Source organism: Heloderma suspectum, chromosome 6, assembly GCF_057233095.1.
Source record: "Heloderma suspectum isolate Gila_16-S chromosome 6, 16-S_ref, whole genome shotgun sequence".
NCBI lineage: Eukaryota > Metazoa > Chordata > Lepidosauria > Squamata > Helodermatidae > Heloderma > Heloderma suspectum.
The window spans coordinates 94955481-94980724 of NC_139463.1; the positions used below are offsets into that span (position 1 = coordinate 94955481).

The 25244-nt window shown below is 45.9% G+C and overlaps 1 protein-coding gene across 1 annotated transcript; it reads left to right on the forward strand.

Moving 5' to 3' along the window:
• Nucleotides 1–24760, forward strand: LOC146341898 (vomeronasal type-2 receptor 26-like). Its single transcript, XM_084807739.1, has 6 exons — nt 1–40; nt 4574–4665; nt 5971–6240; nt 20960–21223; nt 22108–22234; nt 23859–24760. Exons 1-6 carry the CDS (start codon nt 1–3, stop codon nt 24758–24760), a joined length of 1695 nt encoding a protein of 564 aa, XP_084663865.1.
• The last annotated feature ends 484 nt before the right edge of the window (nt 24761–25244 follow it).

Here is a 25244-nt window from a genome sequence, read left to right on the forward strand (position 1 = left end):
ATGCCAACCTGCAGCGGGGCTTCCAGCCACTACCGGGCTGGTGTGGACACAAATGGCGTCCTGTGTAGGGGATGCCATTTGCGTCCCTATGCCATTTGCGTCCCTAATACGTAAATATTTACATAGCCTATCACGAAAAAAAAGCGAATGCAAATGGCGGCGGCTACAGCGGCTGCCATTTGCGTTCCCTTTTTTTCCCGCCATGATAGGCTACGTAAATATTTACGTAGCCTATTATGGCAAAACAGAGGGACGCAAATGGCGGCCACTATGCCATTTGCACGCACCCCTCTGTTTTGCCATGATAGGCTATGTAAATATTTACGTAGCCTATCATGGCGGGAAAAAAGGGAACGCAAATGGCGGCTGCTGTAGCCACCGCCATTTGCGTTCCCTTCATTTTGCCTTGATAGGCTACGTAAATACTTACGTAGCCTATCACGGCTTCCGCAGGGATGCAAATGGCGTCCCTGCGTTAGCCATGATAGGCTACATATTTACATAGCCTATCATGGCTATATGGAAGAAGCTAATGGCGGCCACAGACGCGGCCGCCATTCGCATTGCAGCACGGACGGCAGCAGGTAGGTGCTCCGTTCTGGGCCCATTTTGTGGGGTAGGGAGGTGGAGGGGCTTTGTTCCACCATGGATTTTGGGGGGCTGAATGCACTGGCATTTGGCCTCACCGAGATCCATGGCAGAATTTTCTGCCATGCCTACCTGCATCCCTGCTTTTACGTGATAGCCTATGCACATATTTACAGCTGCATTTACCTTAAACTACATGCATTTACAGTAGGGATGGCAGAGAATTCCGCCACGGATTTCAGTGAGGCCGAATGCATTGGCATTTGGCCCCCCGAAATCTGTGGCTGAACAGCCTGCCACCCCCCCCCCCGCAGATCTCCCCCGGGACGAGACTTACCTGGGGCAGATGTTCCGGACGGCGGCGGCTCTGGCGGTGGCTTTGGCAGCAGCGGCAGCAGCTGGTCTTCCGACCGGCTGCTGCCACCACCATTTGCAGTCTAGTCTTTTTTCTTTTTCTTTTTTTTACATAGATGTAATAGGCTACATAAAGACTTATGTAGCCAATCACGTCTGGGTAAAAAAAACAAACGCGTACGCAAATGGCGGCAGCTAAAGCAGCCGCCATTTCCGTCCCTTATTTTTCGCCATCTTAGTCTACATAAAGATTTATATGGATGTCAGAGAATTTCGCCACGAATCTCGGGGAGGCTGAATGCCAGCACATTCGGCCCCCCGAAATCAGTGGCGGAACAGTCTGCAAATAGCGTTGCCCTTATTTTCGCCTTAGTCTACGTAAATCTTTACGTAGACTACAGCGACCAAATAAGGAATGCGAATGGCGGCTCCCTATGGGGGCCGCCATTAGCGTACGCGCTTTTTTTTTTTTTAAGTCACCTGTGATAGGCTACGTGACGATTGACGTAGCCTATCACGTAGCCTATCAGGGGGCGTTTTTGTTTTGTTTTTTAAACTTTCGAGTTTGCGGCCAGGCGAGGGGGAGCAGCAAAGTTGCCTCCCCTCCACCGCGAACAACCTTCGAGGACAGGTAAGGGACTTTCGTCCACCCCTAATAGGCATGTAAATGTTTGCGTAGCCTATCATGGCTGATTTAAAAGGGGGAAAAAAACCACGTGTATGCAAATGGCGGTGCCCATGGGCGCCGCCATTTGCGTTCCTTATTTTGGCACATCTTAGTCTACGTAAACATTTATGTAGACTAAGACGGCAAAAATAAGGGGAACGCAAGTTGCGTAGATGCTACGCTATTTGTGTTCCCCTTATTTTCGCCATCTTAGTCTACGTAAATGTTTTTGTAGACTAAGACATGCCAAAATAAGGAACGCAAATGGCGACGCCCATGGGCGCCACCATTTGCGTACACGCAGGTTTTTTTTCTTTTAAATCAGCCGTGATAGGCTACGTAAACATTTACGTAGCCTATCACGGCTGACTGAAGGGACACAAATGGAGCCTTCTCCCCCACAAAGATGTCTAATGTCCTTTTAAAGCCATCCAATTTGGTGGCCATCACTACACCTTGTGATAGCAAATTCCATACTTAAACTATGCACCATCAAAGATTCCAGGTTTTAATTGAAGCAAATCCATGAGTTGGTTTATTCTGACCTACTGGGTTGCAAAAGGTCAACTCTGAACTTAGTTTTGACCACTGAATTAACACATTTAATTGAGGGCCCCATTTGTTTCTTTTCTAGTTCCACCTTTCCCCAACATGGTGCTTTCCTGGCTTGGCATGATGGGAAACATAATCTAACACTTCTGGAGCACACAAGGCTGAGGAAGACTACTTGCAGTATCAAATGTAGCACCCAGCTCAGAGACCCTTCCTGTCTAACTAAGGGTTGTCTCTTCTTCTCCAGAATCATGCAATAGCACAATTCTGAAGGGCCAAAAGTTCACTGCTGCACTTTAACTCCTGTGTAAGTGCATGTGGCTCAAGCTTGGGACCATGGCATTCAAGGGAGAGAGAGCTTAACCTCCCGCCCCAACAAACACACATCAGTTCTTCCCTGACAATTTCACACACAAGCACCCTAAAAAAGAAAATGTTTAGAATGGATACTTTTTTCTTCCTTTTTTTTTTTTTTACCCCCCACCCCAAAGGAGGGATGGAATATCAGAGAAAATGCTGGTGTGTTTTTCTGGAGGGCAGGGAAGGTTTAAACCTCTGCCCCCTGAACACCATAGTCCTGAGTCTAATCAGGGCAACATACACCTACATTTTTTGTAAAGCTTCAGCAGTGAATCTTAGGACTTTCAGAACTTTCAGAATAGTGCAGTTCCACAATTATGAAGAAGAAGGAGGAGGAGGAGGAGGAGGAGGAGGAGGAGGAGGAGGAGGAGGAGGAGGAGGAGGAGGAGAAGGAGAAGGAGAAGGAGAAGGAGAAGGAGAAGGAGAAGGAGAAGGAGAAGGAGAAGGAGAAGGAGAAGAAGAAGAAGAAGAAGAAGAAGAAGAAGAAGAAGAAGAAGAAGAAGAAGAAGAAGAAGAATCAGCAACTAGAAGAACAAAACCAAGTTTGACACAAATAACATGATGGGAGGAAGCAGCCAAGGGAGGGAAGCTCTTTGGCTACATCTTGGCTTACTGGTGTGGATGGGAGGTTGTGCCACGTAGCAGCAAATTCCTGTGACAATATGGGAATTACCTGGAAACTCCACTTAGAATCATAGAATAGTAGGGTTGGAAGGGGCCTACAAGGCCATCGAGTCCAACCCCCATGTAAAGGGGCAAACTTGTGCTTTACTGTGGAACTACAATGATTGGTGCTTCTAAAAGCTCTCAGTAGGGAAGAGACCAGGGTGGGAGAGCAAACTTCTGTTCAGAACATGTGACAACTAGGGATGGCGGAGAATTTCTCCCCGAAACTTTGGGGGGCCGAGCGCCAACGTGTTCGGCCCTCCGAACAAGTTTCGGGGAGAAATTCTCCACACACACCCCGCCCCCGCACACACCCCCCAGGATGGGACTTACCTTTGCCGAATGTCCCTCCCGGCGGCGGGTCCGGCCGGCGGTTTGGCGGGTGTTTGTGCGGGATGGGAGCAGCAGCTGGTCTTATGACCGGCTGCCGCCACCGCCATTCCAATAAAAAAAAAAACGCCCCCGTGATAGGCTACGTGACGATTACCGTAGCCTATCACGGCTAGATTTGCAAAGTCAGCCATGATAGGCTACGTCAATCGTCACGTAGCCTATCACGGGTGACTTTAAAAAAAAAAAAAAGCGTGTACGGATAATGGCGGCCCCCATAGGGAGCCGCCATTCCCGTTCCTTATTTGGTCACTGTAGTCTACGTAAAGATTTACGTAGACTACGGCGAAAATGAGGGCAAGGCTATTTGCGTTGCCCTTATTTTCGCCGTAGTCTATGTAAATCTTTACGTAGACTACAGCGACCAAATAAGGAACGCAAATGGCGGCTCCCTATGGGGGCCGCCATTTGCGTACGCGCTTTTTTTTTTTTTAAGTCACCCGTGATAGGCTACGTGATGATTAAAGTAGCCTATCACGGCTGACTTTGCAGATCTAGCCGTGATAGGCTACGTTAATCGTCACGTAGCCTATCACAGGGGCGTTTTTTTTAAAAAAAAAACTTTTGTGTTCGCGGCCGGGTGAGGCGGGAAGCCTCCTCCCTGGCCTGAATTTCGGCCGGGCGAGGTGGGAAGCCTCCCCCCCCGGCCTGAACTTCACGGGGGGAGCAGCGAAGCACCTCCCCCCCCCACCACAAACAAGCTTCGACGACAGGTAAGTGACTTTCGTCCACCCCTAGTGACAACAAGTTTTCTTCAGCAGTTCCGCAGCGAATCCCCATCTGTGACTGAAAAATTGACTTCTTCTTTGATTATCAAAAGGGTGGTAATTAATTCTGATGCTCATCTAAATCTCAGTGGAATTCCAGTAGCCACAAACAAAACCAATAACAAAGTGTGTCTGACTTAAACTTAATAATTACCATCCTGTGGATTTTTTTTAATCAAAAGGACAGTAGTTAATTCTACCATTCTTCTAAACCCCTGTGGAATTTCAGTGACCAACAGCAAGTCCTATAGTGAAGGCTGTGGAGGATGTTTAAATACATACATAATAATATTTATTCCTAGGGAGAAGGGTGTGGAACAGGTGAGGGGATGGCATTCTGATTTTAGATACTCCAGGATTCACATGTTTCAGGAGATAGTACCATTCAGATAAGGCAGTTTTAATCATGTATAGTTTAATTATAGTGCTGCAGAACAAAATAAAGATCTATATTTAGAAGCAGTATTTTCAGTTGCACTGAGAATGATGGTTTTAGTAGTCTTGTTGGTACTGTTTCCTCACCTGGTCTGCAAGGCTCACATTGTTAAATGCAGCATCTATAATCCACACACCCCACTTCACTCATATCACCAGCCAGGAGACCTCATGATTGGTGGTGTTGTTACTCATGCTGGCATCGTCTCCAGTTCTGAAATAATCTTCACTGAACAACCCCTTCCGGCAGCACTGGAAGAACTTGTGTAATGACTTAGTCATTGTTTACTGTCATTTTGAATGATTTTGTCATTGCAATGATCAGTCATAGAGCTCCACTCTTAGAAGACTGGCTTATTGGCTTAGGCTGTAGAAAAAAGTTAATACAATTTTGGCAATGCTGAAGAAAATAGGACTCTTTTTCTGGACAGGATAAAAGATGTCATGGAATAGTCAATCTTTTAAATGCTATTTATTTATTTATATCATTTTTATCTACCCTTCAGCTGAAAAGACTTGCAGGTGTCTTACAAAGACAAAGCCCAGAGATTCACAGACCTACCCTTCTAAATGCCCCTTGTTTTACCAACATTCCGTACACTTCTATGACATTTGCTACAAAAGTTCCTCATGGGTGGGACTCTTGAACAGATATAAGAAACTGCCTTATGTCGGAAAAATTTGGTCCATCTATTTCAGTGCTCTCTAATCAAGTTGGCAGCCACTCTCCCAAAGTCTGAGGCAGAGTTTTTTCCTAGTGCAAATCATATTTAAACAGCAATGCTGAGGACTGAATCTAGGACTTCTAGCTCTAGGTATGGCCCATCCCCAACTGTGTTACCTTTGGGAAATATTTGGTGAAAACTTGGGGACCACATTTTCCTTCTCACTACAACCATTCATGGAATCTTCATGGATCCAAGTGAATATTTTAAAATTCATCATTACGAGTCTGTGCCAGGACATGAACACCTGTATTGTTTGTCCATCTGAACATAAACACGTGCATTCTTGTCTTTGTTATTTTTGTGCAACTCACTTTAGACTAAAGAGTATATCAAGAAAGGTTGTATATAAACACTAGGAAAATGAAGAAGACACAGAGCAGAGTAGCAATAAATGAGTGGTGTGAAATATTCTTCTGATACGGAATGTAACACTTTTTCTAGTGTACTGCCTAAAAATTACCAGAACATCCTGGCCTTGGTGTTCGGCATAAAGGAGATAAATGAAAAACCCCAGATCCTGCCCAATCTCACTCTGGGTTTCCGCATCTATGACAGCTATAACAATGCAAAGAGGACCTATCATGCCACAATGCTGCATTTATCGGCACTGGAGAGATTGATCCCCAACTACATGTGCGACATGCAGAATAATCTAGTCGCAGTAATTGGAGGACTGGACTCCCAAATCTCCCTCCATGTGGCAACTATCTTGGACATCTATAAAGTTCCACAGGTAGGATACCAGTCTCAATATGTGTGGGGAGGGGTGGACTATCGGGATGTAACTAACACTTCCTAGGTGCATTCAGATGCTTATTGTATAATTCAAATACATGAATGGTGAGTGTCCTGGAAATATATATATATATATATATATATATATATGATGCTATATTCAGGCTAGGAAAAATCATCAGTATATTTCAGCCATTAAACACACACACATGCAGTTCCACACTATATTCAACTGTGTGCCATGGAGCTGGAAAGCTACAGCATCTCCATATTAGTAGTAGCAGTAGTATTTGTAGTAGTACTACTTGTAGCAGTAGCAGTACAAGTTGTCCCTCTACTGCAATGTTGCTGTGTGAAGGATTCTCAGTTCTATTCCCCCTCCAACCTGGTTTTCCATGTCCCTGCCAACATTCAGTCAGCATGCTATGGCCACTGACTGCACTCATTCCACAATGGGCTGTAGAAGTGCCTACTAACATACACATTCAAAGGAACATACACAGTGGACAGGGGGTCACTGTGCTCTTTTGAGCCCTAAGCCAATCCCACAGTGTTTTATGCCGAACTAGCTGAAGTACCTGGTGTTGACCAGATTAATTTCATTGGACTCAGCTCAGGCATCCACATGGTGAAGGGGCAGGGCGGAGCACGTGATTCAGATGCTCCCTTTCTTCCTGGAATTTGCTCCAAATGGTGAATTTTGTTTTAATGGAGATGGAGATGGGTTTACAATCTAAATAAAGGATTATAACTTGAAATGGAAAAAGCTACCTGTGCATTGTATTTATATTACTTGTCAGCCAATTTCACTTTTTGTTTACTATTACCAATTAATTTTATAGTGCTTTTCTGTATAGCTGGGCAATGCTGCATATTTAGTCTATTGTAATCAATTACATTTAACAGTCTATTTCCTTTCTTGGATCCTAACAAAGCAATTAAAATTTAGAGAGCTTCCTTGTTGGCGGTTCTTCCATTTGGTGCTAAAATGAACAAATTATGAAACTAGGAACTCTACAGGGTAGTGGATAGTTTCATCCACATTCACTATCTCATCCATAGAGTAATAAATTCTTTTGTCAGTGTTGAAGTTGTGCAGGGTGAGCTCATTAACCATTGCAAACATATCATTAAAAAAAAAAACTAAAATAGCTCTTTCCCATAACCATGACATGGGTTTCACTGCCAGTTGCTCAATTCCAGGGTAAACTTTGGACTTTTAACTCTTCAGCGGGGTTAACATAAATCCCCAAATTTTCAGTGAGCATAATTTTCCCCTTTGTTTCTATTAAATTCTGAGTTTTTGAAAGATTTGATTGGCTGCCATTTTTTTCTCAAGATGGCAGACACAATTATTTCTATGGCTAAAATTTTCTCACTGCAGTCCTGAATCACCCTGAAGAGTTTGGTTGAAATCAATCAAATGGTATTGAAGCTATAAAGCTGTATAAATTTGTATTGGCCATCATTTTCTTTCAAGATGGCAGACACAGTTTTCATGATTTCAGACCAAACACTGTAATTGCAAGGATCCAACCACAATACACTGGACTAATAATTGAGTATTTTTGTGTAAATTATAGTTAGTATAAATAAATAAATAATTTTTCAACCAACAATATTAGAATAGATCTTACAGACTATTTCAGTATATATATATATATATATATATATATTTACAAAGGAGTTGTACCAAACAAATTCCAGTTATATCTGGAAGTTTACAAATGTTATAACAATTTTCAAGCTGATACAGTTTTAAATGCCATTTTTCAACTACCACGATTGTCCCCCGATGGAATTCCATTTCGAATAGGAAATCTTCTTCAGGTATTAGGATAAGGATAACTGCTGACCGATTATATGCAAGTTTTTTTTTACAAGCTGATAATATTGGATAGACAGTCCTAAACAACTTTATCCTCAGTTCTCTGCCAGAGAATAAAGGCAAAATGGTGAGTTTCTGTAAATCCTCATATCTCTTTGGCTCACCCTTCAGCTCACTGGTAGTCCCAACTAGGGATGTACGAAACACCTACCTGGCTCCGCGCTGGGCAATCCGTGTGGGGGGGAGGTGCTCCGTCCCTCCCGCCGGAATCCTTGACAGGGGGGGAGGCGATCCGGTCCTCCCCCCTGGAATCCTCCCTAGCCGGCTCCACTCTGCGGCCAAGCCGTGGAACTGCCGGCCAGCTCCGACCGCCCGCAGCCGGACATCTGGCCGCTGAACAGCCCTGCAGGGACGCAAATGGTGGCTGTCATAGCTGCCGCCATTTGCGTCCCTGTATTGAGCCATGATAGGCTACATAAATATTTACGTAGCCTATCATGGCAGGGGGGAAAAACCCAGCGTATGCAAATTGCAGTAGCCACCGCCATTTGCGTATGCTAGGTTTTTTTTCCCCTGTCATGATAGGCTACGTAAATACTTATGTAGCCTATCACGGCCTTCGCAGGGATGCAAATGGCATCCCTGTGTTAGCCATGATAGGCTACACAAGTATTTATGTAGCCTATCATGACTATGAAGACGAAGAGAATGGCGGCCACAGGATGGCCGCCATTCGCAAAGCAGTGTGGACGGGAGCAGGTAAGTGCTCCGTTTCGCACGCCTTTCGTGGGTTGGGGGGGCGGGGGCTTTGTTCCGCTATGGATTTCGGGGGGATGAATGCATTGGCATTCAGCCTCACCGAGATCCGTCACGGAATTCTCTGACATCCCTAGTCCCAACTACTGAGCCAGGGGCTGGTAGTGGGAGTACTAACCTCCTGGGAAGGGTACAACTTCTTTGTAAAATATATAGTGAAAGAGTTTGTAAAATCTGTTCTGATATGGTTGGTTGAAAATGTAGTTATGTATTTATACCAATTATAATTTGCACAAAAATCCTCAATTGTTAGTCCAGTGTATTGTACTAGTCCAGTGTACTGAGGTTAGTTGCTTGCACTTATAGTATTTGGATTCAATCAGTTCTTTGGGAACCTTGTCCTTGTTGGTCTGTAAAGTTTTCACTTTGCCTAAAACCATCAGAGATAGGGGTAGAACAAATTCTTAAAAAATCATAACAATAGGATTGGATTTATGGTTTTCAAGTCCACCTAGAACATACAAACAAAGACTTCCATTTATATATAACCATAATATAATATAATAATGATAAGATAAAAAAGATAAGATGAGAAGAAGACTACACAAGATATGAAATGTCTGCTCTTAGAACAGCAAGAATTGGTTCATCTTGCTCTTTCTGTATAATTAAAAAGCTTCCTAAATGTTACTATGAAAAGTGTTTTTGAGAAGAATGCATTCGAATTATTTCTCCCTAAAACTAGGGATGTACGAAACTCACTTACCTTTTCATGGATTGATTCACAGTGGGGGGGAGGCGCTCCGTCCCTCCCCCCGGAATCCTTGATGGGGGGGGAGGCGATCTGGTCCTCCCCCCCGGAATCCTGCCTGGCTGTCTCCACTCCGTGGCAGCTCCGCAGAGCAGAAGGCCAGGGCCGTCCGCAGCCAGAGTTCTGGCTGCGGACAGGATGGTGCGGACGCAAATGGCGGCCGCCATAGCGGCCGCCATAGAGGATGCCATTTGCGTCCAGCCAGGCTGCTGTGATAGGCTATGTAAATATTTACGTAGCCTATCATGGCTAACCCCCCCAAAAAAAACCAGTGTACATAAATGGCGGCGGCTATGGCGGCCGCCATTTGCATTCCCTATTTTTCGCCGTTCCAGCCTACGTAAATATTTACGTGGGCTAGAACGGCAAAAAATAAACAAACGCAAATAGTGCCCACTATGCTATTTGCGTTCCCCTTTTTTTCGCCATAGTAGCCTACGTAAATATTTACGTAGGCTAGAACAGCGAAAAATACGGAACGCAAATGGCGGCGGCCGTAGCCGCCGCCATTTGCGTACGCTGCTTTTTTGGGGGGGGTGTAGCCATAATAGCCTACGTAAATACTTATGTAGCCTATCACAGCTGCAAGGACGGCAGTGGCGGCTGCAGCAGCCCAGCCGCAGCCGGCCAGGAGACTAGCCACTGGAGTCGCAGCTGCAGCCGCTGCCGGAACTGCCGCCTCTGCCACCGAATCTACCGCATCCACCCCAGGTAAGTGCTGTCCCAGGGGGATTCTGCGGGGGGACGGGGGGGCAGGAGGCCATTGTGCCATGGATTCCGGGGGGAATTCTTTAGAATCCAGCCTCACTGGAATCCGTGGTGGAATTCTCTGCCATCCCTACCAAAAACTGAAATGGTGCATAAACGTTAACTGACATTAACTACTTCACATTGAACCTGACAAACACACTAGGTTGGTGTGTTCCAGTTACTATGGATGTCAGAGAATTTCTCCACAAATCTTGGGGAGGCCGAATGCCAGCGCATTCGGCCCCCTGAAATTGGTGGCGAAACGGTCTGCCCCCCCGCCCCCCCCCGGGATGGGACTTACCTTGTGCGAATGTCCCTGGTGGCGGCGGCTCTGGCGGCGGTGCGGCAGCGGTGTGGCGGCGGCGGCGGCTGCGGCGGCCGGTCTTCTGACCGGCTGCCACCACCACCGCCATTTCCAAGTAAAAAGAAAAAAGTGATAGGCTACGTAAAGATTTACGTAGCCTATCACGGCTAGATTTTTAAAAAACACCGTGATAGGCTACGTAAATCTTTACGTAACCCATCACGGCTGAGTGAAAAGAAAAAAAAACCGCGCGTACGCAAATGGCGGCGCCCATGGGCACCGCCATTTGCGTACGTGTGGGGTTTTTTTTTTTCACTCAGCCGTGATAGGCTACGTAAACATTTACATAACCTATCACGGCTGACTGCAGGGACGCAAACGGCAGCGGCTACGGCCGCCGCCATTTGTGTCCCGGCCGGCCTGGATTCGCGGCGGGAGGGACAGGGCGCCTCCCCCCAGCCAGAAGTTCGGGGGGGTATGGGGCGCCTCCCCCCCACCGCGAATCAAGTTTCGGTTTCAGGTAAGGGACTTTCGTACATCCCTACTTACCATTATCTCTTTAGTAGCAGCCATCCATGGACTAATGGCATAGAAACAATAATATTTCCTTAACTCACACATTTCTTGTAAGGACTGCTGACATAAACCTTATGAATATTCAATATGTATGCATGCTACACTTATTGTTTTGCTCCCTGTAGCTCATTTATGGTTCTGCTCCAATAATGAATGATAAAACCCCAGGCCTTCCCTTCTACCAGATGGTCCCTCAGGAAGTCCTTCAGTATGCAGGGATTATCTCTCTCCTTCTTCATTTTCGGTGGACATGGATTGGGATGCTTATTATGGATGATGAAAATGGAGAAAAATTTGTGCAAACTGTGTTTCCATATTTTTCCAAGAATCATGTCTGTGTTGCCTTCATAGAAAAGATACCCAAATTCACACTTATCACTGAATTTTCTGGTATAGTTGAACATGGGGCAAAAATTTATGATCAAATCATGGGCAGCAAAGCGAATGCATTGGTGGTCTATGGAGATTCTTACTCCTTGGCGGATTTGAGATGGCTGCAATATATTTCAAAAATAGAGAATGTGACAGCTAAACCAAAAGGTATTGTGTGGATAATGTCAGCCCAGATGGAGCTCTCTTCATTTGTATATCAAAGGAATTGGGATGCAGAAATATTCAGTGGTGCTCTGTCCTTAACAATTCACTCCAGTGATCTACCAGGATTCAAGACATTTGTTGAAAGCGCAGACCCTTCCAGTATGAAAGCAGATGGATATATCAAGGACTTCTGGCAACAGGCCTTTGGTTGTGTATTCCCAGATCAGGTCCTGGGCAAGGAGGAGGAGAGTATTTGCACAGGAAAGGAGAGGCTGGAGAGTCTTCCAGGGACCTTCTTTGAAATGAGCATGACTGGCCATAGCTACAGTATCTACAATGCTGTCTATGCTGTGGCCCATGCTTTACATGCCATGTTCTCATCTAAACTTAAACACAGAGCAATGGCAGGTAGGAGAGGCCTGCAGCTTCAGAATCAAGATTCCTGGCAGGTAAGGTGCTCTACATTCTCCAGTGGAAGAGCAACTTATGTGTGAGTGTTACAGCAGGCCACAAACTGTGAAGTAAATGCTATGCCAAAGTGCACATGCTCCCATTGTCACCTTTCTCTCTCCATCAGGAACATATGGGGGGGAGGGATAGTCTATACTTCTGTGTGTGTGTGTGTGTGTGTGTGTGTGTGTGTAGTGTCCTTCTAGAGTTTAGTCTCTAGATATAATTGGATTTATTTTTACCTTGGTGGAGTCAGGTGTGTTCTGCTGCCAGTTTGTTCTTTTTTTAGAAAGAAAGACAATAAAGCTTTTGTCTAATTTCCTGACTGGTGTGTCCTCTAACCTTCCCATTACAATAGGGCCCATAATGAAATCCACATGCCATACCTCCGCTTTGAAACATACCAATGTAGCTCCTCCCACTAATCCACAAAAGCCACACCTCCTTCTCCTATACCTTAACTGAAATGGAAGGAGATAACTAACTATGCTACCATGGGTTTTCAAGGTTCAAAAACAATAACTAATCCACAGTACCCCCTAGAATACATAATAGTTTGTTTACAAAAAAGAAACAAAAAAATACAGTCAGAGGCCTAGAATCATAGAATAGTAGGGTTGGAAAGGGCCTATAAGACCATTGAGTCCAACCCCCTGCTCAGTGCAGGAATCCAAGTCAGAACATCCCTGACAGATGGCTGTTGAGCTGTTGAGCCTCATCTTGAATGCCTCCAGTGTGGGAGAGCCCACCTGGGAGAGCCCACCTGGGAGAGCCCACCTGGGAGAGCCCACCCTAGATAATTGGTTCCGTTGTCATATTGCTCTAACAGTCAGGACGTTTTTCCTGATGTTCAGCTGGAATCTGGCTTCCTGTAACTTGAGCCCATTATTCTGTGTCCTGCATTCTGGGATGGTTGAGAAGAGATCCTGGCCTTCCTCTCTGTGACAACCTTTCAAGTACTTGAAGAGTGCTATCATATCTCCCCTCAGTCTTCTCTTCTCCAGGCTAAACATTCCCAGTTCTTTCAGTCTCTCTTCATAGGGCTTTGTTTCCAGTCCCCTGATCATCCTTGTTGCCCTCCTCTGAACCCTCTCCAGCTTGTCTGCATCCTTCTTAAAGTATGGTGCCCAGAACTGGACACAGTACTCCAGATGAGGCTTAACCAGTGCTGAGTAAAGGGGAACTAGTACTTCCCAGGATTTGGAAGCTATGCTTCTCTTAATGCAGCCCTACTACTCTTCTTGTTGTTGTAGGCCTTGGTTTCATTGCTTCTGCTTGACTCAGCCTCTTGCTCACTCTCATACAGGTTCCCCTGTAATTCTTCCTCTTCAGGCTATCCTCCAGTCTCATCCTCAAGTACCTGAAAATGGTTCCATAGTTCCTGTGCTTCCACTGGTATAGAATGACTTCTAATCCTTCTGCTCCTAACTGTCACCCTTTTCCAAGGAGTATCCTCTACTTCATTTTTCCTCACCTCGGCATTTCCCTCTTCTGCCTCAGCTTGCAGTCACTCTTCTAGCTCCTGTACTTTGCTTTGCTGCTGTAGTTCCACCATTCTCTCCAAGAACTCTTCAAGTTCTCTTATACCCTGGAGGGTCAACAGTCATTGCTCCAGTCCTCTTACTTTTTCTTCCAGCAGTGTGATCAACTTGCACTTGTTGCACATGTAGGCCATGTTGTTCTCAAGGAAGAAAACAAATATTGCACAGACCTTTCAGGTCACCACCACTGGAGAGTCCTTCCATAGCTTCTTTTCTTTTTTTGTGTCTAGCTTTCTAATTGTTCTAGAGTAGCCTGTGCCTGGTCCTCTACTCACTGGAGGTTAAAAACAGAGTCCCACTGGTATGGAAGTGTGTGTTACAAGAAAAAAAAGTATGAAAAGTTTGTTTTAAAAAAAATGTTAGTGGCCTCCCCCTTGACCTCCCCTGCTGAACTCCCCTGTCCAACTCCTGTTTTCTCCCCCTGTCTGCTTGCTCTGATCACTTGCTCTCTGGGAGCTTGCTTGCTTCTATAGTCCCTAGACCAGCTGGAGCAGCTTCCTCTGCTCTGCTATGCTCAGCTGGGAGGCAGGAAACAAACTGAAACTTCCTGCCCACACAGCTGCTAATGTTTGCCTTTCTTTTGCTCGTGTGTGTGTGTGTGTGTGTGTGTAGTTGTGCTGTATGGAGAAGCAAACAATGTGTTTCAAAGGAGTACACACAGTCCACATTTTCAAAAACAGTGGGCAAAGGACTACACACATTAACAGCTATTATTTAAAGAATATAATACTACAGTGTATTTTGCAAAGCCAGTGTGAGACATCTTTGAGGTCTTGGCAGGGGCAGAGACAAGTGAGGTGCTGCTGTGTCCTCCTGGCAGGGTTGTTGTGTTGCTTCCTGCCTCTCTCAGTCCAGCAGACAACTGCCATTGCTCTTCATTCTAGTCAATGTGCCCACCTGACAGGGTTGCTGTCTTTCTTTGCTTCCTGCCTACCAGCCAGAGTTTTCCCACGCAATTCAGCCAAAGAGACCCTGAGGTTATTGACTGTGAATAGGAAAGTAGTACTAGAGGAAAGGGGTTATTTGCACTTCAAAGAAACCTACAGCAGAGTTTATGGATAGTGACCTCCTCATCACTTCAACACCTAACTATCCCTTTATTAGGGATGTCAGAGAACTCCGCGATGGATCTCGGTGAGGCCGAATGCCAGTGCATTTGGCCCCCCGAAATCCATCGCGGAATGGCCTGCCACCCCCCCGCCCCCCACGGATCCCCCCTGGGATGTGACTTACCTGGGGCAGATGTTCCGGATGGCAGCGGCTCCAGCAGCAGCTTCGGTGGTGGCGGCGGCTGGTCTTCCGACCAGCTGCCACCACTGCCATTTGAAGTCTGGTCTTTTTCTTTTTTTTCCCCCATAGACATGATAGGCTATGTAAAGACTTACTAAGACCCACTACGCTATTTGCATTCCCCTTTCTTTTCTTCATCTTAGTCTACGTAAATATTGATGTAGACTAAGATGGCGAAAAATAAGGAATGCAAATGGCGGCGGCCATAGCCGCCGCCATTTGCGTACGCATTTTTTTACACAGAGCCCTCTGCGGCTGGAAATCCGGCTGCAGACGGCCCTGGCCTGGGCCTGGCCGGCTGCTCCGCGGAGCCGCCAAGGAGAACAGCCGGCTGTCGAGGATTCCGGGAGGGAGGACTGGATCGCCTCCCCCCCATCAAGGAGTCTGGGGGGAGGGATGGAATGCCTCCCCTCCCACCATGAACAGAATCCCCAGAAAGTTAAGTGACTTTCGTACATCCCTACCCTTTATGAACTTTGGTTTGAGTTTCTGAGAACAGCACATTTTACCTGTGCCTAGCACAAAAACTCCTTGGTTAAACTGTCTGAGATTTGGTAGATGGGATGCCCTCCAGGGGGGCTGTGTGTTCCCCAGCTTTCATGCACTTCTGTGCAAGCAATGAAAAGTTATAGCTCTTTGCTTTGAAAGATTTCCTTGAAAAAAATCAAATTTTATCTGGGCCTAGCACAAAAACTACTGGGCCAAATTGCCTGAGATTTGGCAGGTGGACACCCCTTCAGGGGGGCTAAGAGTTCTCCAAATGTCATGTATGTATCATGAAAATAGGAAAAGATATGGTCATTTGTATTTTCCCATCAAGTCAATAGGAAGACGCCAAGAACTAGGAATGTACAAATTCCTTACCTTGTTCCATTGTGGGGCTTCCGTGGTGGGGGGGAGGTGCTACTTCTCTCCCCCTGGAATCCTCCCCAGCCAGCTCTGCTCCACAGTGACTCCACGGAGCCACCAGCTGGGGCCGGCCGCAGCCGGACTTCCAGCCACTGCCGAGCTGCTGCGGCCGCATATGGCAGCTGCTATTCTGGCCACCATTTGCGTGGCTGCCAAGCCATGATAGGCTAGGTAAGTATTTACCCTACGGGCTGCTGCAGCCACAAATAGCGGCCATCGTAGTGGCCACCATTTGCATGCTTGCAATAGGCCGTGTTAGGCTATGTAAGTATTTATGTAGCCTATCAAGGCAAAAGGCAGGGATGCAAATGGCAGCCACTATGCCATTTGCATGCCTGCCTTTTGCCATGGTAGGCTACGTAAATACTTACATAGCCTATTACGGCAAAGAGCAGGGGCGCAAATGGCATAGTGGCTGCCATTTCTGCCCCTGCTCTTTGCCGTGATGGGCTACATAAGTATTTACGTAGCCTATCACGGACTAATGCAGGCATGCAAATGGCGGCCACTACAATGGCCACCATTTGTGGCCACAGCAGCCCGGCAGTGGCTGGAAGACAAGCCGAAGCCACCGCCGCCACATTCACTGCCACAACCACTGCCGCTGCATCCACCACCGCCGCATCTGCCACCAGGTAGGTCCATCCTGGGGGGGCAGATTTCAGAGGGTGACGAGGGGAAGGCCGCTCCGCCACGGACTCCGGAGGGCCAGATTCCAAAGAATCCGGCCTCACTGGAGTCCATGACGGATTTTTCCAACATTCCTACCAAGAACGAGTTATTTGGATGTCCAAATTTCACTTTGTATTCAGAGTCCAAGCCGGTTTCATCTAAATTGGTCCAAAGTGAAGCGGGGCTGCTTTGGAATGTGCGAAGCAGCATCTGAAATGAAGCAGGACGTCTGTGCACAGCCCTTTTTTTTTTTTTTTACTATTTTGAATGTTTTGATTAATGTCTGTGTTTGATATTGCAAGGTTTTAAATTGTTATATGCCAGCTTGATAAGTACATTTTTATAGCAAATACAGTTGTCTATATATGGTAATAATATATACATACTGACTTACATACATACATGCATACATACATACATACATACTGCAAATCTGATTGAGCAGTGAAATCCCTGCACCAGTTAGGGATAGCGGAGAAATCTGCCATGGACTCCAGTGAGTCCGTGGAGGAACAGACTACCCCCCCACTGCCACCCCCCAAAATTGCCCCGGGACGGACCTTACCATGTGGGCACGTCAACTTGCCCTGCACATAGGGATGTATGAAAGGCACTTACCTGGTTCCACAGCTTGCTTCGCGGTGGGGGGGAGGGGCTTTGCTTCTCCCCCCGAAGTTCAGGCCGGGGGGGGAGGCACCCCTCCTCGCCTGGCCGAAATTCAGGCCGGGGAGAAGCACCCCGTCTCCCCGGCTGTGAAATACAAAAGTAAAAAAAAAAAACCACCCGTGATAGGCTACGTAACAATTTACGTAGGCTATCACGGCTAGATTTCCAAAGTCAGCCATGATAGGCTACGTAAATTGTTACGTAGCCTATCACGGGTGACTTTGGGAAAAAAAAAGCGCGTACGCAAATGGCGGCGCCCATGGGCGCCGCCATTTGCGTACGCGCTTTTTTTTTCTCAAAGTCACCCATGATAGGCTACGTAACAATTTACGTAGCCTATCATGGCTGACTTTGGAAATCTAGCCGTGATAGGCTATGTAAATCGTTACGTAGCCTATCATGTGTTTTTGTGGGTTTTTTTACTTTATTTTGTAATGGCGGTGGTGGCAGCCGGTCGGAAGACCGGCTGCCGCCCCCGCCCCCAATGAACCTCCGCCGAACCGCCGCCGGGACCCGCCACCCAGAGGGACATTCGAGGGAGGTAAGTCCCATCCCGGGGGGGGCAGGGGGGTGGAGAATTTCACCACCAATTTCGGGGGGCCAAATGCATTGGCATTCAGCCTCCCTGAGATTCGTGGAGAAATTCTCCGCCATCCCTACCTGCACATTTTTTGTTCTGCAGCAGCAGGCTTGCTTTGTCCCAGCAGGACCAGCAGCTAAGCAAAGAGAATCTAATCCTTCTCTGTGTGGTTCCATTTGTGCTGTACTCCCCCACACACACAACAATTTCTGTTCATTCCCTCCATGTGATCACATTTGACTAGGGAGGGGTGAACCCCCCCGACATCTGGATCGGGGGGGGTGTTGGCCACTGGGAAATCTGGGCTGCTTGGGCCCCTGTGGATTTCTCTGGAGCTCCAGTATATTCTCCAGATTTTACTAGGGATGTACAAAAGTTCCACCACGGATCTCGGGGAGTCCGAATGCCAGTGCATTCGGCCCCCCAAAATCGGTGGCAGAATGCCCCCCCGCCCCCCGGGATGGGACTTACCTGGGGCGGATCTTCCTGGCGGTGGTGGCTCCGGCAGCAGCTCTGGCGGCGGTGCAGCAGCGGCAGCGGCCGGTCTTCCAACCGGCTGCTGCCCCCGCCATTTCCAAGTTAAAAAAAAAAACACGTGATAGGCTACGTAAAGATTTACATAGCCTATCATGGCTAAATTTTAAAAAACATCTACGCTATTTGCGTTCCCCTTATTTTCATCGTAGTCTATGTAAATGTTTACGTAGACTGAGACATGCCAAAATAAGGAACGCAAATGGCGGCGCCCATGGGCGCCACCATTTGCGTACGCGTGTTTTTTGTTTGTTTGTTTTTTTACTCAGCCGTGATAGGCTACGTAAAGATTTACGTAGCCTATCACGGCTGACTGCAGGGACGCAAATGGCGGCGGCTACAGCCACCACCATTTGCGTCCCTGCTAGCCAGCGGCCGGATGTCCGGCCGCTGGCGGAGCCGGCCGGCGGCTCCACAGAATCCCTGTGGAGCGGAGCCAGCCAGCCAGGATTCAGGGGGGGAGGGACGGAGCGCCTCCCCCCCGGCCAGAATTTCGGGGGGAGGGACGGAGTGCCTCCCCCCCAGCATCAGCTAATCCGCGAACAGGTAAGTGACTTTTGTACATCCCTAGATTTTACAGGGTAAATCCCTGGCATTTTAAAAGTTGACAACAGATGCAGACAGGGTCTGTATCTACCTTGTATCAAGATAATATTCACAGGAGTCTGGGCTGGAACTGACCCTCATGCCCTTAATTCAAGAATAGATTTTTTAGGAATTTGTTGTTTCATTCATGTCCCCACTGTACTTCTGACTAATAGAAGGGGCACCAGTTCTAACAAAACAATACCCAAGAATGCTGAACCATACACAACTGGAAGACACAAGTATAAATTTATATAATATCATAATACAAAGGGACAAAAACAGTGTGTATACAAAAGGGGCCACAAGAATAACAGCACAATTCAAGCAACAGAAATATAAGATGTAACTGAAACTGGCTAAAGCTACAAAGACAGGCAATGGTTGATTACAGTTGTGGCCTTCTGTTTTTTACAGGAATTGGGATGTGCCTCTGTTTTGCAGCAGGCTTACTCAGAAGTAAAATTCATACAAGCTGAAAATAAAGACATCACATATTCATAGCAGTACCACATGCACTGTAAATAATATTGTCCCCATTTGAGGTTGCACATCAGTTCTTAACGGAGTTGCAATCTGAATAGACCTGATAGTCATAATAAACTATGAACAAACAGAATCTAACTCTTCTCTGTGTGGTTCCATTTCTGCTGAACTCTCCCCCACACAACAATTTCCTGTTCAACCCCCTGAAGTGATCACATTTGACGAGGGATGGGCAAAAACCCCGACATCTGGTCCGGGGGGGGCGGTCAGGTGCAGGAAGATCTGGACCATTTGGGCCCCCATGGATTTTCCTGGAACCCCAGTCTTTCTGCTGTATGAGGTGGCTCTCCTGAATTATAAAAGATACAATAGGCTAATGGCAACCCCATTAGCCTATCCTAGGAAAATTAGGGTGGTAATTCACATGTTTTACAGCATTTGCATCCATAAAGTACTTCTGCGTAAATTGCAGTTGAAGAAGGTGCTTTATGGCTGCAAAATACACCAATCACGGACCTAATTTTCCCACGATACGCTAATGGAAGCCACCATTAGCTTATCACACCTTCTTTAATTCTGGAGAGCCACCCTGCAGGAAATCCGAAGCATGGCAGGTGAGTGGAGATGGTGTGCTGTGGACTCAGCAGGTCGGATTCTTGAGAATCCAGCCTCATTGGAGTACGTAGCAGATTTCTCCAGCATCCCTACATTCAACCAGGGTTACTTTGGTCCTGACAATGATCCAGGTATAAAGTTTATTTTAAAGTGATTGTTATGGCTTTTCCACCTACGTGGACTCTTTCAACAGCCACTGTACATAGAACCTTAGGCAGCTGGGAAAGCTGGGGTGTGTAAAGAGTCTCTGAATGACAGGAGGGATTATCCAACTAAATCAAGTGCAAACAACTAGTGGGGACAACTAGCTAAAGAGAGATCCTCCCTAGGAGCATAGCATGCATGGATAGACAGTCTAAGAAAAAAAAGAAAAGAAAAAGAAAAGAAATGCAGAAGTGGAAACCAGACTGCTCTCCTCAACCAGGCACAAAGACACAGAGAAGCATGATAGAAAGATCCAAGCAAGGAGGCCATAGGAGGCATAAATAGAAGTGGGGTAGGGAAAATCATGCCCTTCCAGTAGCCTTCCAGAACAGCAGCTGAGGAAGCCATCACAAAAACTGAAGGGCCCACTTCCACTGCCCAGTCTCATGTAGATGGAACACTGCTGATAAGAATTTTATCAGGTACCCTGATTCCTCACTCAGGACAGACTTTCTGGGACTTGAACTACATGAGCATCAATAATACCCTGAACTTCTGTATTAATAAAAATACTAAAATAACAAGTAAGCATTTCTTCCATAGTTCTTCCTGCCACCAAAACATTGGCCATGACATCATTCTTCTAATGCCATTATGCCTTAGTTCTGAATATCTAAATTTAGGCTTTTCAAACCTCTTGCTTGTTCCTTTTAATCCAGCTCCATCACTTTCTGAGGGGTATCTCTTTTAATAACAGCGCTGGAGACAAGGTTTCCCTTGACCAGAGTGGATGGCTAGTAGCTGGATTTGATGTTACCAATTGGATTGTTTCCTCCAACCGATCCTTTCATCGTGTGAAAGTTGGTAGAGTGGATCCACAGGCTCCTCCACACCAAGCATTAACGATCCAAAAAGAGGCTATAACATGGCACCGCTGGTTTAACCAGGTGAGATGCATTGATGGATTTGATGTTTACTCTGTCTTTCTGCAAAGAATATGTCACCCAAGGTGGCTTAGAGTCAGAGGAACTTTAAAGAAATTAAATGAAAACTTGACTAGAGCAATAATATAACTAATATATTAAAATGCAAAACTAAGTACACAAGAATGATAGAATAAAATCTGCACCCAACCCAAGAGAGCCACTTACATGCAAAATGCCTGCTTGAAAAGAAAAAAAAAAGACAAGAAAAAGAAAAAAAGGGTCTTTGCCTACTTGAAGAATGACAGGAGATAGGGAGTCAATGAAGCCTCCTTTGGCAGGCAGTTCCATAGCCTGGGACCAGGCACTAAGAAGACACGGTCGCACATCACCACCAATGCACCTCTGAAGGCAGTGGTACTGAAAGAAGAGACTCTTTATATATTTATATGGATCCAATTATATAATTATTTTATTATTTGTATTAATATGACACTAATAAATCAGGGTTTCTAAGCATTGCATGTTTAGTTCTGACTTTGTTTTAAGTGCATTGTCATCCACCCAGGGCAGTATGTCAACCAAGGTCATTATATAAATGTAGAGTGGTATATAATTCACATAAATAAGTAGATAAAACACAAAACAAATGTGAGACCATCCATCAGTAACTATTTGAATACAGAACACTATTTCTTCAGAATATAATACAGAGACTATTACAAGTTGAATCCAGGCTTAGTCATACTTGGCAGACCCATTGGGATCAATGAGAGATAAGTTTTGGCGTGACTAACTTGAGCCCATTCACACATGTCATGGTCATTTTAGTAAAATATGGAAAGACCCCAGAAATATAAGGATTCCAGACTCATTATTATTGTTCTCCCCTTTCATTTATGAATTAGGTACAGCCTCTTTCTGTCTGTACGGAGAGTTGCCATCCTGGTACCAGCAAGCAAGTGCAGGAAGGAGAGCCATTCTGTTGTTATAATTGTATCCCATGTCCAGAAGGGAAGATTTCAGACAAAGAGGGTGAGTTGGCTGAATCACATTCCACCATTATAGCAAGAAATCAGGGGGCAGTCGGTTCTATGAGTTATACTGAAGAACGTATACTGATACGAAACTTCATGGATTGGGAGATGTGGGATGATTTGTCCGGGCTGATTTTGAGGTAGACATGGAAATAAATCAGTTATGTAACATTTAAATTTTTAAGAGTGCCCACCAGCAGTTTGACAAGTATTGTATTTTCGGACCTCCCCCCCCCCCCCGAGGTTTAGTTTGTAGTAAGACCTCTCCATTTGTACCATGTTTTTTGAAAACAGTTTTTCATTTTAGATAAAGATGAAGGTGTAGTACATACTTTTTCACAGAAAAAATGTGAGGTATTTGTAGTTTTCTGAAAAAGTATGTTTCTCACGCAATTTTTTGCATATGGAATTTCATATTTCATAAATTCATATTTGCAGAATGGAAGGGGAAATAGAATACCGTGTGAATGCAGACCTCTGGTAGAAAGCCAACATCTCAACCCTTTTTGACCCTGGTGGGCCACTGTAGGGAGTGTAAATGCAGAAAGATATTGTGACAGAGATGCTGAAGAGGCTATACTGGGCCGAAATATATGATCTCCTGATCAGATTTAGTGGAATAATGGGCTCAAGTTACAGGAAGCCACATTCCAGCTGAACATCAGGAAAAACTTCCTGACTGTTAGAGCAATACGACAATGGAACCAATTACCTAGGGAGGTGGTGGGCTCTCCCACACTGGAGGAGTTCAAGACGAGGCTGGACAGCCATCTGTCAGGGATGTTCTGACTTGGATTCCTGCACTGAGCAGCGGGGTGGACTTGATGGCCTTGTAGGCCCCTTCCAACCCTACTATTCTATGATTCTATGATCTATGATTCTATGGAGCTCTGGGTGATAGTATTCCTTACTTTTATGTAAACACATGCAGCCCTTATTCTGATCAGGACCACAGTGCTCTGGGAGAGGGGCATTAAACTTTCCCCCACCTGTTTCCCTCTCAAATTCTACCTTCCACTGTGGGACAGTGTTAAAACAAGAAAACCAAAACCAAAACCAAAACCAAGAGTAGAGTAGAGTAGAGTAGAGTAGAGTAGAGTAGAGTAGACTGATGGACTTGGATTCACATGGGTGGGAATAGCCACCCTAGATACAGTGACAGCTGCAAACAAACATACATAGCTGACAGAACTGGATGCGGTGTGGTGGCCCTGTCTGAAGTAAGATCAATGAAAATACAAAGCAGTACATGATCTTTTCGGAGACCTGTTCAGACAGACAGCACATCTGCAACATTTTCCAAGTTCAAATGTTACCACTGCAAAATTATTTATCTCGGTCTGTCTTTAAGCATGGTTTAAATGCTGCAGCAGATACAGAAGAAAAATCTCCCTAATTAATAATTGTAAGACTCCAACCATATTTAGCAGGGCACTGAGTTCTCCTTGTGTTTAAAACCCAAGATGTTGCTTAGATCTACAAAGCTCTGACTCATTCAAATCACACCTTTTCACAGTATCAGTGCAAAGGAAATATTTTATTGATGTGATGGGACAATTACAGGATATTATTAAGATTTATGGCATCTTTATTAGATCAAGAATACATCTTTTCTATTTCAGATACAAATGACTGCCATAAGTGTGCAGACAAAAAGTATCCAAACAAGAACCGGGATTTCTGTATTCCCAAGATTATAACCTTCTTGTCTTATAAAGAACCTTTGGGTCTCACTTTAGCCTTCTTTGTTCTTTCCTTTTGTTTGATCACAGCTCTGGTGTTAGGAATATTTATGAAGCACCACAACACTCCCATCGTCATTGCTAACAACCGGGACCTCACCTATGGTCTCCTCATCTCCCTCCTGCTCTGTTTCTTTTGTGTGTTCCTGTTCATTGGCCAACCTCAGAAGGTGATGTGTCTCCTCCGACAAACCACTTTCGGCATCATCTTCTCAGTGGCTGTTTCTTGTGTGTTGGCAAAAACCATCACTGTGGTTCTGGCTTTCATGGCCACAAAGCCAGGATCCAAGATCCAAAAATGGGTGGGGAAAAGGCTAGCCAGCTCCATTGTTCTTTCCTGCTCCTTTATTCAAACAGGCATCTGTACTGTGTGGCTGGCAATGAATCCTTCTTTCCCAGATGTTGACATTCACTCAGTAGCTGAGGAAATTGTAGTGGAATGTAATGAGGGCTCTGTGACAATGTTTTATTGTGTCCTGGGCTACCTGGGCTTCCTGTCGATTGCCAGCTTCACTGTGGCTTTCTTTGCCCGCAAGCTGCCTGACAGTTTCAATGAAGCCAAGTTCATCACATTCAGCATGCTGGTGTTTTGCAGTGTTTGGTTATCCTTTGTTCCCACGTACCTGAGCACTAAGGGAAAGTACATGGTAGCTGTGGAGGTCTTCTCAATCTTAGCCTCCAGTGCTGGATTGCTGGGTTGCATCTTTTTCCCAAAATGTTACATTATTCTCTGGAGGCCAGAGCTGAACTGCAGGGAACAGCTGATCAGAAGGAAAGACTAAACAACTTTAAGGGAGCAATCCTATGGCCACTAGACACTGTCTAGAGGGCCATAGGTTATGCTCTTTTCCAGGAACCGACCTCAGAGCCCGAGCTCCAAGGTTGGTTCACAGAAAACTGACCAGCTCCCATATCCACGCTGCCTCAGAGGCAGCATGGAGAAGCACCATCCTCCATGCTTGGAAGAGGAATGTGGAGTGACTTGAAGGGGGGGGGCTTGGGGCGTTTCAGGGTGAGGAGAGCAGAGGTGCATGTACAACACATCCCATGTGTGATACACTCGGCCTCCCCTCCCGGTTGCCCCCCCCCCATGGATAGACAGCAGAAAATGGCTGTCTAGTGGAAAATAGCAGGCAGGAGAGGTGTGGAGGGAACAATCCCCCCTTGCCTTTCCTGCCTTGCTTTGGATAGATGGTCTCCTCTGAGTTTGGAGGCAGCTGCCTATCTTGATAGGATTGCACCCTAAGTGACTATTCTTTACTATTA

What these genes read in the sequence shown, in the direction of transcription:
- LOC146341898 (XM_084807739.1), top strand. Translation starts at nt 1, where the DNA reads ATGCCAACCTGCAGCGGGGCTTCCAGCCACTACCGGGCTG. An exon ending in TTCCAGCCACTACCGGGCTG is followed by an intron (nt 41 to 4,573) that starts GTGTGGACACAA and finishes GTGGAATTTCAG; the next exon opens with TGACCAACAGCAAGTCCTAT. An exon ending in GGCACCGCTGGTTTAACCAG is followed by an intron (nt 21,224 to 22,107) that starts GTGAGATGCATT and finishes TTTATGAATTAG; the next exon opens with GTACAGCCTCTTTCTGTCTG.